Source organism: Heteronotia binoei, chromosome 10 (genome assembly GCF_032191835.1).
Source record: "Heteronotia binoei isolate CCM8104 ecotype False Entrance Well chromosome 10, APGP_CSIRO_Hbin_v1, whole genome shotgun sequence".
In the NCBI taxonomy this organism is placed as follows: Eukaryota; Metazoa; Chordata; class Lepidosauria; order Squamata; family Gekkonidae; genus Heteronotia; species Heteronotia binoei.
In genome coordinates, this window is record NC_083232.1 from 68,846,461 (window position 1) to 68,859,280 (window position 12,820).

The 12,820-nt window shown below is 40.6% G+C and overlaps 1 protein-coding gene across 1 annotated transcript in view; it reads right to left on the reverse strand.

Annotated features, from left to right (window-relative positions):
* The window catches only part of TOPAZ1 (testis and ovary specific TOPAZ 1), a 67,267-nt gene that overhangs the window by 23,316 nt on the left and 31,131 nt on the right, over window positions 1–12,820 (reverse strand). The window contains exons 9-13 of the mRNA XM_060248840.1: window positions 9,477–9,593; window positions 8,613–8,676; window positions 5,001–5,152; window positions 4,159–4,251; window positions 1,765–1,871 (exon numbers count right to left, since the gene is read on the reverse strand). Of these exons, the coding sequence (XP_060104823.1) occupies window positions 1,765–1,871; window positions 4,159–4,251; window positions 5,001–5,152; window positions 8,613–8,676; window positions 9,477–9,593 (533 nt within the window). The remainder of the gene's footprint in view (window positions 1–1,764; window positions 1,872–4,158; window positions 4,252–5,000; window positions 5,153–8,612; window positions 8,677–9,476; window positions 9,594–12,820) is intronic.

The following is a 12,820-nucleotide window of genomic DNA, read 5'->3' on the forward strand; positions in this document are numbered from 1 at the left end:
TGAAGAAGACAAAAGTAATGACTGCTGAGGAATTAAAAAAATTAAGTCTGATGATGAAGGGATGAAATTATTAAAGATTTTCTGTACCTTGGCTCAATGATCAACCAAAAGGGAGACTGCAGCTGAGATATCAAAAAGCGACTGAGATTGCAAGATCAGTCATAAAGGTGCCAGAAAAGATTCTTAAGTGTAGGGATCTGTGCTGGCAACTAAGATCAAATTAATTTATGCCATAGTATTACCATTATTATGTATGGGTGTGAAAGTTGTACAATGAATAAAGCGGACTGGTCATCGAGGCTTAAAGACGATAAGCATCAAGGAGATATACTAAGGAACTTGACTCAATTTGAAAAGATAATTTTGAACAATAAGGATCACCTCTTAGGTCACATCTATAAACTTCTACTACAATGTGACACACAAAAAAAGAACAAATGAAGACACACGTGTATGGTAAAATGTTCAAAAGTTTGGGAAAGAGATCCTATTCCAGCAACGAGGAGAGCTATGGACAAAAGGCATAAAACTCACAGCGAGTCAGACACTTAGAGAAAACTGGTATAAAATGTTTTATCACTGGTACATCACTCCAAAAGTCTTTGAGAAGATGGGTAAAAATGATCAAGGGCTGTGTTGGAAGTGTAAAGAGATAGACGACCTTGCATATGTGGTGGTCTTGCAAAAAAACGAGCAAATATTGGAAGGAACTACACACTGGGAAAAAAATTGAAGATTAAATTTGCTATGATACCAGAGACAATGCTATTAGGCATTTTACCAGTGAATATGGAAAGAATGATGCATGAACTGCTCAGATATATGCTAACTGCAGCAAGAGTAGTATTTGCAGCTTACTAGGAAACTGAGGGTTGCCCAACTCTTAAGAATTGGATAAACAAGATGCAAGAATATGCAATTATGGCAAAACTGACAAACTAAATTATCAAAGATGGAAAGATGAATTTGAAAACAATTGGCAATTTTTTAGTTATTGTAATCAATAATTCTAGTTACACATTTGAATGGCTTAATATAATTTGATATGACAATTTTAATAAGAAATAATACGGGTATTGTATCTATGTGACTTTTATCATGATTGTTAGGATGTTAACAATAGGATGTTTTGACTTGGTGGCACTTAATGCACACAGTGAGGCCACCTGTGTCAGACTCTGGAAAGCTTTACTGTTATGATATGATGCTTTACTATTATAATGTGATGCTTTGCTCAAACTGCTGTGAGCTGCTTGACCTGACCTACTCCATTTTCTAACATCTGCTACTAACCCCAATGTAGAAACCCTGCATATCAAAGTAGAACTGAAGTTGTTATTAACCCTGCTGTGAGTTCCTGTCCTTGGTACTAACAATTGCAACAATCCTTTGAAGATAAAATGCCTTAGGGGCAGCTAGAAGCTATTCCTGTGAAAACGGGAACCACAGCGAGATAAGAAGGACCTAACTTGTGAAATGTATCACCATACTGTGGGAATGTAGTCTTGTTTAGAAAAGCCTTTGATGTACTCTTAGTTAAAATGTCTATGCTCCAAAGGGAGGGCATCAGTTCCAATGAATCCTTGTTCAGAACTTTTGGATTATCAAAATAAAGTCTTAACATTGTAACCAATGGAAGCCTGCTTACTTTGAATTTCCATCATCTGACGACCTGTAGCTGGGAAAATGTATATTAAGTTACATGTTGAATTAGTTCAAATGTATTTTATTTTAGCTGCACTACAAACTGCATTAAGTACATACCGGGACATAAAAGTAGTTATTTCTTGACTGGAAACTTGCAGTTGGTTAAGGAACTTTGTGATATAGCCCAAATGCTCATAGTCAAGAACCATTCCACCATCAATAAACTACAGTAACAAACAAAAAAGAAGAATTAATATAAACATCTCTGAAAGAAGACATACTAAACCTAGAGGTCAAGGTGTTCTATGTAAGAGACTGAGTAAACATAGCTATCTATGTCTTGTGCTAAGAGATACAAAGCCTGGTGGCAGAATTCCATGCATAAATATGTGCAGACTTTGGTGAAAATATCAATGAAATTCCCAACACAGATTTGGCAATTGCATAGTTTTCTCTTCGCTAACGCCAGTTGTACTACAACTATAATAAAGTCAAGACTGCATTTATCACAAAGTTATATGAAACAGCTACTGCAGACAATGGATTCCAATTTCTTGCTTTCCAATATGCATACCTATGTGGAATCTTAAAAACATGGTACAGACAGCTCCAATGGAATTTGATTAAGTTCCCCAACACACCTGGCTCCCTGCAGCTGAACTGTCTCCAAATCCATCACAAATATACAGTATTATATGGTGGGGGTCCTCATTCCTCCTCCATCAGTCCTCAGAGGAAAACCTCTTCTTACAGTGGGAACTTGAAAATTTAACAGATCAACTTCCCTGCCCTGTCAAGCCCATACTACAAAACAAGATAAATATTCTTTGGGATGGAACCCATATCCAAAGAATGTTCTCTTTCTCCACAGGTCACACATGACCCGTGTATCTAAGATGGCTTTTGGGTTGGGGTTAGTAGTACATTCTAAGTAAACTTTTTGCCTGTTCATTGTCCCTCACAAATGAGTAGCAGGCATTTCTCCAAAGTATTTTCTGCTAGTCCTTTCACTGGCCCACTTTTCAGTCACAGCGTATTCAGTTGTCATCACATGAACTGAAGTATTAGAAAACCTGTAGATAGGTCAAATAAGCCATGTGTATTTATTCCCAGAAGCCACTCCCACTCCAGCCAGGCCAAGCCATCCATCTAGCTGTGGCAACCACTACAGACCACATAGTTAGGCTTACTTAGCCTTGTTCTTGGTGAAGTAGAGGCAGTTAGATGGCTGGCCTGGCCTTTTCAAAGTATCTCCCCCCCTTGTAGCTTGGAACCCACACTGATCTCTCTGGCCACACAGGTCTTAGATGAGAAGAAGAGTTTGTAATCTTTGTTATTTGCTCTGATAACTGGATTCAATGATTGTATTGTATTAACAAATGAATTCAACTGAACTTACAAAATACTGAACAATTGGCAAGAAGGAGAAACTAGCTTGAGGTGCCCAAATTGGAAGGTCAGATTTAAGCACCCCACAGATTGGAAGGACAGGTTTAATCCAAAATGACAATAAGAAACAACTATGTATAAGCATACTCTAGAATTATTTAACAAATATATGTTTCTTTAATAAGGGTTCTTTATCACACTTAGATCTCCCAAAGTTAATTTTTCCAGAATCACCCTCTCCCCTTTGTCTTCAGTAAGAAAAAAGGTGGACTGAAAAAAAGCAAAAAAGTTGTTACAGACCATCAAGGGTTAATGCCTAATTGAGTGTGAGAACCTTTGAGTGACAGGTTGCTTGAATGGAATTCTGTTGAGAGTGTCAGTTAAGGAATCATGGTTGGGAAACTGACAGTTGAAGAAGAGACAGTTAAGCACTGACTGTGGACTAGGAAGAAGGCTGAGTGGATCAAGGAGGATCTTCATTCTAGCAAAAAAAAAATGGAACTAGCTTCTAGTAAACCAAAGTGATCTTGCCCAGTTAAGAAGGAAAATAGCTTCTAGGAAAAAAAGAGTGATCCCCAGTTTGTGTATAAAGGAGGATTTGGGGAACTTACTGTTCCTCCCTTCTAAACATTGTGTGTTGTGAAACTCAGAAACCTAAGCTTGAGTGTTTAAGCAGAAACTGCACAGAAAAGTGAAACTGAAAGAAAAGAAAAATGAAAAGAGTTTTAAAGACCTTGTTGAATAAAAGAAACACTTACTTGTTGGCAACACATTGTTTGGTGTTTGTGTGACTACTAAATTACCTCAGTTTTATTATCTGTTCACCTCATACATCCTACACCTGATTCTGCCTGACCTTTTCTCCTCCAAGTTAAATAAAACATTTTATGTTGAACTTTCAAAAGTCATAGACAAACAAATAAAAAGAAAATAAAAGGGCTGCTCAGCAAAAAAAACCCCCAAAAGACAGAAAATCTCAAATGTGAGGGAGGGAAGTGGGCAAGATCATCATAAATGCCATTTTGGATAATCAGTAGGAACAGAGATACTAGCACAAGTAGCAGAAGCACTGGAGCAGAAGGTTTTTCAACTTTTTAGAAGAATGTAAACTATTTGCCATACCTTAGAAGAGATATCAATTAACTCAGGCACTACTTCTTTTAATTTCAGGGAAGCCACATGTTCAAACACTTTGAGAAGAACATCTATAGTAGGCTGAACAAAAACAAAACCTTAACATTAGAGCTAAATATGTGAAGTATAAGCAATTCATCAGCAAAATTTAAAACAACCATATTTCAGGTAGCTGGGAACAGTGGAAAAATCCATGTTTGGGGATCATCAGCAAGTTGTGGGAAATAACTACAGTTACAAAAGATATATTGCTCTGGTATATGACATGGATAGTTTCCAAAGGGGAACAGATTTGTTTGGTTTCCCCGCTGTTGCTGTGGATGCTGATACAGCACAGCAGCAAGGGGGGCTTCCTGCAGCTTCCCTGCCCCAGTATATTGGCAGAGGCCATCCCCCCTCCTTCAGTCCACTTTTTTATTTTTTAAAAATCTACAATAGGATATATAACAATACAAGACTCATATTCTTTAAAATCCCAGCTTTCATTTTAAAAGTATAACCCCTTTTGTTGCAGAGTCATGCCTTTCCCTTTGTATCTCCACAATAAAAGGGGCTAGAGACTTATTTTTAAAAACCTATTCCAATTCACGAAAACCAGGGGTAAAGCTGTAAATTAAAGACCCACACCCTTCAGATTTGACTAGTTTGGGGCTGCATCCACGCACAAAAAAATCAATTTTTGTAGATTTTAAAAGGCAGATTTGACAATTTTTAGATAAATAGCTTAGAACTGAATACCCAAGTAAATAGAAGTGAGCATTTATTATAGTATCTGAAAACACATTCACTGATTCTGAAGGACTTTTGAAGTGTTTCAGAAGATCTCCTACCTGAACTTTAATCAGTAGGCAAGTGTGGAGTACATGAAATAATTCTTTCAACCAACAGCACTGGAGCAAAGATATTAGCAAGTCATTCAGCATTTGTAAATCCAACTGCAACCCACGAGTAACGTCTTTATAGTAATCTGTGAATATCTGGACTAAAGAGAATAAGCAATTTAAGTAGAGAGGATTTTTAATGCTTACAGCAACATTCCTCACCCCAACACAAGTCCAGGTTATTTCATATAAGCAAGCATTATTTCAATGAGCACTGTAAGAAAGCAGCCCTGTCAGATTCATAGAATCACAGAGTTGGAAGAGATCTGAAGGGTCATCTAATAAAAAAAAATTACAGCAACTTTCTAGTAAATTCCTGATCTGAAAATAATGGAATACCCTAGTCCTACCCAAACCATGAATTAACTGAGCATCTCAGCCTCTCATGCCAGTTTAATAGTTATTGGTTCATAATATCACCCAAACTTGAAAAGTGATAATATCAATTTAATCTAACTTGCCTTCATATGTACCAGGTTATTCAAGTGTTTCCAACACTATTCAAGATGTTAAGAAATGCCATTTCCCTGCCAACAGAAGCTTTACTTACAAGCAATGTTCCCTCTAAACTGCGGAGTCTTGTGAGCAAAAATTCTATTTTGTGAGCTACTGGCATTAAAGTTGTGAGCTACTGCATAAATTAATTTGTTCTGGGGCCATTTTTCCTGAGCTAAGCCAAAAATGTGTGAGCTGGAGGCTAAATACCTGTGAGCTAGCTCACACTAACTCAGCTTAGAGGGAACACAGCTTAGAAGAATAATGTCCAGATTTTCCTCAACAAGTTATATGTATGTTGCCGTGCCCCCCATACTTTAAGCCTCCTATCCTATTTCATTTTCAGCATTACTAGTCAAAACCACTCACAAACTCAAAGAACTTTAAGAACTAACTTCAAGAAAATGCTCACTAGTCTATCATAAAACAGCTGCCCACAGTCTGAGCCCAGGCAAGCCCAATCTCGTCAGATCTTGGAAACTAAGCAGGGCCAACTTGTCACTATTATATGTAAAGAGACAGCTTATAGCATGTGCTGCAGAACTGAAAGTAGATCTAGAGGCTTAGATGATCTACATGACAGCAGGTGGCTGGCTGCCAGAAGGTATTGCATCAGCCAGCAGAGTCAGCATGACACAGCAAGTTGCTGATTGGCTGTCCAATGTATAAATGTACAGAGTAACTGTGGTGATTGTGGGTTAATGGAGTTAGAGTGCAGCGGAGCATATTGTCAGTCAGAAGAGTGAGTGGTGTTGTAAATAAATGTATATAGTGGTTTTACAGCTACTGTGTACAGCCTTCATTCTTGCGTCGCTAAGAATCACCCTCTTGGTCTCTAAGCGCATCGACACAACTTTGGTGAGTACTTGGATGAGAGACCTCCTTAAAATACCAAGTTGGGAGGACAGGGGCAGGTTTTATTCAGCCACCTCTCTGAATATCCTTCAGGCCCCCAGTAGGGATCAGTCACTAGAGGATGACATGACTTCCAGGTGCAAGCATGCACACACAAAAATACAAAAAAACCCACACCATTTTGCATAATGTGTAAAACAGAATTGTTTAGGAGAGTCTTTTTATAATGAGAACAGGGTCATCATTAATGCCTGACATTTTAAGTGGCTTTCATTGTTTTCCTTATATATACTGTTTCTCTGATTTTGTAATAAGCGCATTTTTTGTTGTATGTTCTGCAGGTCAGTGACAGGGCTGCTCAAAGACTGAGGAGTAAGCCTGCCCTGAAGGGGAGCTGTACTCCCCTTGAAGGAAGAAGTTCATAGCTTACTACTGAATCCTGGGGATGCAGAGCTCCCCTATGGCATTTCGTGCCACTACCTTCTAACAGCTTTGGCTGGTTCTTGTAAAGTGTGATCTGGCCATAGTGATCCATGCTTTGATTACATCCACATAATTGTATGTCATGGGTCAGCAAGAGACAAGCAATGTTGTGGACTCCTCAGGAGCAGAGAAGCTTCATGTAGTCAGCTCTGAAGTAAGGGTGGAAGAGCTACAGACAAATCAAGGCTCATAGCCAGCAGCTGACCCAGAGCCACCAGCAGCTAGCTCTGATGCAGCAGGTGAAACCCAGTTAAGTGAGATCAGTCCACCAGGCTCTCCTCCACTCTTTGAATGCCAGAGACAGAAGCTTAGAAGGGAACTGCAAGTAAGAAGAGAGTGCATGTCTTTTAGCCCATCGCCAGCTGATGAAAGCCTGGAGTAGTTGCAGCAGTACTCCCAAACAGCTGACTGTTAATAAGGGTTTGTTAGGAAGTGCCTATAAAACCAAGTGCAAGGAGCCTGCATGCTGCAGAAGCAACAAATCACCAACCTCTTGACTCAATGACCACGGCTGTGAACTCTATTCCTGTGACTCTTGGACTGGCTCTTGACTTTAACATTTTTCTCCCTGCACTAGTGAATGATCTTGGACTGCTGGACTTTGCTTCCTGTATAATGCTTTGAACTGGACTCTGCTTGCTCCGTAACTGACCTTTGGACTGAACTTTGACTCTGGCTCTGGAATTTGGCTTGGACTGACACTAGGCTCTGACACTGTAATGTACTTTATATCAGACTGCCTTTGAAAACAGTCTGGAAACTTCAGCTCATCCAAAATGCAGCAGCCTGGCTATTGTCAGGTGCAGGATGCAGGGATAATTTCAGCCCAGTAAAATCAACAAAATAGGACATCCAATAACCAGTGCATTAGCATTTGAGAAGCCTGGAACCACTAGAAAGAAGCATAGTACAAGCATAAATACTGAGAGTTATAGAAATTATATAAAAGATCTTACTTAACAATAAGCTATACACAGCAGTGTAGTCTTAATGTTTCATAACCTGCCTTGGGCAGGTTCCTGGAGAGAGACAGCCTAACATTTTTCTAAATAAATAATGTATACGGTTTTATTGTATGTAATGTATTGTGCTTAGTGTGCTAATCTTTCTAGTTTTGTAACCCCCTGTTATTGCATGTTGAATGTATTATACTGCTCTGACTACTATTCTTACTAGCACAATTCACTTTAGGTCTCAGTAACAAAGGCTGCCTAGAAGTAAATAAATTCAGGTGTTGGTCTGAAGCAACAGAACAAAATTTGAGTCCATTCCACAATTAAGCAGTCCATAGTTCAGAAGGGTATATTTACAAACAAATCTCCAATTTTGGTACATTATGTTTCCCCCCCAGAATGAAATCCAAACAAATGGTAACCATATAAACTAAGCTTGTTATTCCTGCTTGATCCTTGCATCTGTTAAACATCTTCATTATGTTGTATGCTGATTTACTGCTCACCTGCTACCCTATATGTATGGACTAGTTAATTTCCATTTCAATGTATCTGAAGAAGTGTGCACGCACATGAAAGTTTATACCTTGAATAAAACTTTGTTGGTCTTAAAGGTGCCACTGGACTTGAATTTTGAGTTCTATAAATAAATAAGTCTTGAGATGCAATTAGTTGTACAGCCTTTTACATGGATTCATGCAAAAATCAGTATGTTAGTCTTCAAGCCCAATATATTGCTTATCAAAAAACAGTAATTATATGCACTGTATCATACCTGCTCGTTTCAGAAGAACTATTTCACCAATACTTATATATTTCTTAATTATTTCACTGCAAAGCTAGAAAATGAAAAGAAACCAAATATATTACAAGCTTCTATAACACAGGAACATATTCTCACGAACAAATAATTTAAAGTTCACTGATCCTGGTTTATAATTACTGAACATCAATATATAGATTAGCTAGCAATCAAAGAGAATGCCGCTGTTGATCAAGCAACAGATTAATACACATATAACACCATGTTTTCTATAGAAACGGTTATGCTCATTATTATATACAAACAAGCAGAAACCCACAATTGGAGGGGGGGAGCAGGGGGCCACTAATAACCCCTTCTCTACAGTAAGAAAACCCCCAATGCTGCCCCCTGGCACTAGGACAAAGCCTCCAGCAATGGCAGAGCCTCTGGCAAAAGGAGGGCTGCTGTTTCCTAAGTGCAATTACAACCATAATTTGTTAGAACAAGATTTTTAAAAATAATTTTATTCAATTTATATCCCGCCCTCCCCGTAAAAGCAGGTTCAGGGCATCCTAAGTCTCATGTGCTGCCTCTCTCCTTCCTACTTGTTCCCTCTGCATGTGTTTCAGAAAATACTTATACTTCCGTGGAAAGCTGTAGTTTACCATTCCCCACTACCCCACAAATTATGCCCTGAAAGGAGAGAACAAGCAATACTTTGTATGCTGAACGAGAAGATTTCTCAGATTCACTGAATGTTAAGAGCTAATGTAGTTTGGCTCCTGGCCTATTGTCTTGTGATCTGTACTCTGCCTTGGCACTTTCTCAGTGGAAGGAAATATTTTATACAAAGAACAAAATAGTTAATTTTTCTCCTCTCAAAAATATTTTTACCTTTGCATCCCCAGCTTCTGGAACATGTGCATACCAGCACTTTGGTCTCCCACAGCCATTCAATGAATTGAAATGTAACCGGCAATACCTGTGGGGTAGAATCAGCCCAAAACAAGTCTGCAATGCAACAGAACAGAAGAATTCAGTCAGGTTTTCCTCAGTTTTTATTTGAAAAGCAATACTTTTTCTTCATGTTTCAGCTGTCTCTTTATGCAGGCCTCATTTTGGGCAGGAGCTCAGGCGTTCCAGAACCTCTAAATTTTATTGTGTTCTTTCTTTCTTACCACCCCCTCCCCCACCCCCAGAAACAAAAACTTGCTTCTGGGCTCCATTCCCTGTAAAAATTTTGCTGAACTCTTAAGATTTGACAAACTTTCTAATATTTTCCCCCATAAAAAATGGGAAAATAACCAAAACATATAAAGCAGACAGAGGGAAATCTTAATCATGGCACTGTGGCCACATAGAAGAAAGCAATTTAAAAATATGATGGGAGTAAGGTTTTATTATGTCAATTATAATTCAAGAAGCATTTTAAGGTAGCTGCTGAGCTGATATAATTTAGTATACCTTCTGGTGATGTCAGGGGTGTATGGCATACGCAAACAGGCTCCAGCACCCCTTTTTCTATTAAATGACCCCTGGTTGTATGCATAGACACACAGTGTAGCAGAGTGGCAAACTAGGATCTGAGAGACCTCTGCTCAAATCCCTACTTCCTGCCCACTGAAGCTTGTTGGGTGACCTTGGGCCAGTCTACTTTCCCAGGTTTCTTGGGAAGATAAAGCAAAAAAAGAGCCAAGCATGCTCATCTGTCTGAACTCTGGAGTTGGGGACACAATGGCTTAGATCCCATGGTAAATCTCCATTAATAGAAATTGTTTGTTGGGAGTATGATTTCCTCACCTTTCCACTCCTGCTGCAGTGCAAAATGCATTCTGAAATGCTGCTCCAGGGGGACAGAGGAGCTGGAGGGTTGCAGAAAGGGGGAAATCTGTGAAAATCACATCTAATTCCATCCACAGAAATCCTCCAGTGAATCTAAGCCATTGCTTTGCATGAATATAGTCTTAAGAGAATTGGGATCTATACCCAAAAGAGCCTGAAAATACTTGGGTAGGATTGTAGTTGAACTTTTGATCACTGTCATTTTGATTTTTTCCTTTAGCCATATTTAGTTTTTAGGCTGGTAAAAAATGTACTACCCTGATTTCAGAGTTGTTGCAATGTTTTTTCACCAAGTTAATAGGTATGTTCAACCCAGGCTAACAATAAAGACAATAGCTCAAACACCTGTGAACGAAGTAGAAAGTACATGGCCATAGGGCACAAATTCAGCACTAATAATAGCAATTTATCAATACATATAAATAACTATTGTAAGATAACAAACAATAATATCTCTCGGCTTGGCTTCGCGAACGAAGATTTAAGAAGGGTGCAATAGTCCACGTCTGCTGCAGGCTCGCTGGTGGCTGACAAGACCAATGCGGGACAGGCAGGTCTGGCCACAGTGGCTGCAGGGAAAAGTCTGATTTAGGGTTGGTGCTGTAGCAGTGCGATTCTTCCTCAATCTCCTTTTGTCCTCAAGACCAGCTATGCGTGCGTTCTCAAAAGAAGAGACAGCCTGGTGGATGGTGTGCCTCCATGCTTTGCGATCTGAGGCTAGGTCAGACCACTGGTGATGGTTGATGCGACAGGTGCCAAGGGATTTCTTCAAGGAGTCCTTGTACCTCTTCTTTGGTGCCCCTCTATTTCGATGGCCGGTGGAGAGTTCGCCATACAGGGCAATCTTGGGAAGGCGGTGGTTTTCCATCCTAGAAATATGCCCTGCCCAGCGCAGCTGCGTCTTCAACAGCAGTGCCTCGATGCTGGTAACCTCCGCCCGCTTGAGAACTTCAGTGTTGGTCACAAAGTCACTCCAGTGGATGTTGAGGATGGTGCGAAGGCAGCGCTGATGAAAGCGCTCAAGGAGTCGCAGGTGATGACGGTATAAAACCCACGATTCGGAGCCCTAGATGAGGGTTGTCATCACGACCGCTTTGTAAACATTGATCTTTGTGCCTTTTTTCAGATGCTTGTTGCTCCACACTCTTTTGTGCAGTCGGCCAAAGGCACGGTTTGCCTTTGCCAGCCTGTTGTCGATCTCCTTGTCGATCTTAGCATCTGAGGAGATGATGCACCCCAGGTAGCTGAACTGCTGGACTGTCTTCAGAACTGATTCACCCACAGTGATGCAGGGAGGGTGATAATCTTCCTGGGGTGCAGGCTGGTGGAGAACTTCTGTCTTCTTCAGACTAACTTCTAGGCCGAATAGCTTGGCAGCCTCTGCAAAGCAGGACGTCATATGCTGCAGAGCTGATACCGAGTGGGAGACGAGTGCAGCATCATCAGCGAACAGTAGCTCTCGGATGAGTTTTTCCATTGTCCTTGAGTGGGCCTTTAGTCGCCTCAGGTTTAACAGGCTGCCATCGGTGCGATAGCGGATGTAGACACCATCGTCATCATTTAGATCTACTGCGGCTCTTTGAAGCATCATGCTAAAGAAGATTGTAAAGAGAGTTGGCGCGAGAACGCAGCCTTGCTTTACACCTGTGCCTATTAGGAAGGTCTCCGAGAGGTCGTTGCAGTGTCTGACTTGGCCTCGTTGGTCTTCGTGTAGCTGGATGATCATGCTGAGGAACCTTGGGGGACATCCTAAACGTTCCAAGATTTGCCACAGGCCTTTCCTGCTAACGGTATCGAAAGCTTTGGTAAGGTCGACAAAAGTCACATACAGAGCCTTGTTTTGTTCCCTGCATTTCTCTTGGAGCTGCCTGAGAACAAATACCATGTCGGTGGTGCTCCTGTTAGCTCTGAAGCCGCACTGGCTCTCTGGGAGGAGGAGTTCTTCTGCAATGGCGGGCACCAGTCTGTTCAGGAGTATTCTGGCAAGGATTTTGCCTGCGATGGAGAGCAGGGTTATCCCCTGGTAGTTGGAGCAGTCTGACTTTTCCCCTTTGTTCTTGTATAGGGTGATGATGATTGCATCGCGAAAGTCCTGTGGTAATTTGCCTTGTTCCCAGCAGGCGACAAGTACTTTGTGAAGTGAGCTATGTAGTACTGTGCCCCCATGCTTCCAGATCTCTGGTGGAATTCCATCAACTCCTGCTGCCTTGCCACTTTTCAGTTGCTTGATGGCTTTAACAGTCTCTTCTAGAGTGGGGATCTCATCCAACTCTGTTTTCACTGGTTGAAGTGGGGTGAGGTGAATTGCTGAATCTTGAACTACGCGGTTGGCACTGAAGAGAACCTGAAAATACTCCGACCACCGGTTCAATATGGATGCCTTGTCTGTGAGGAGC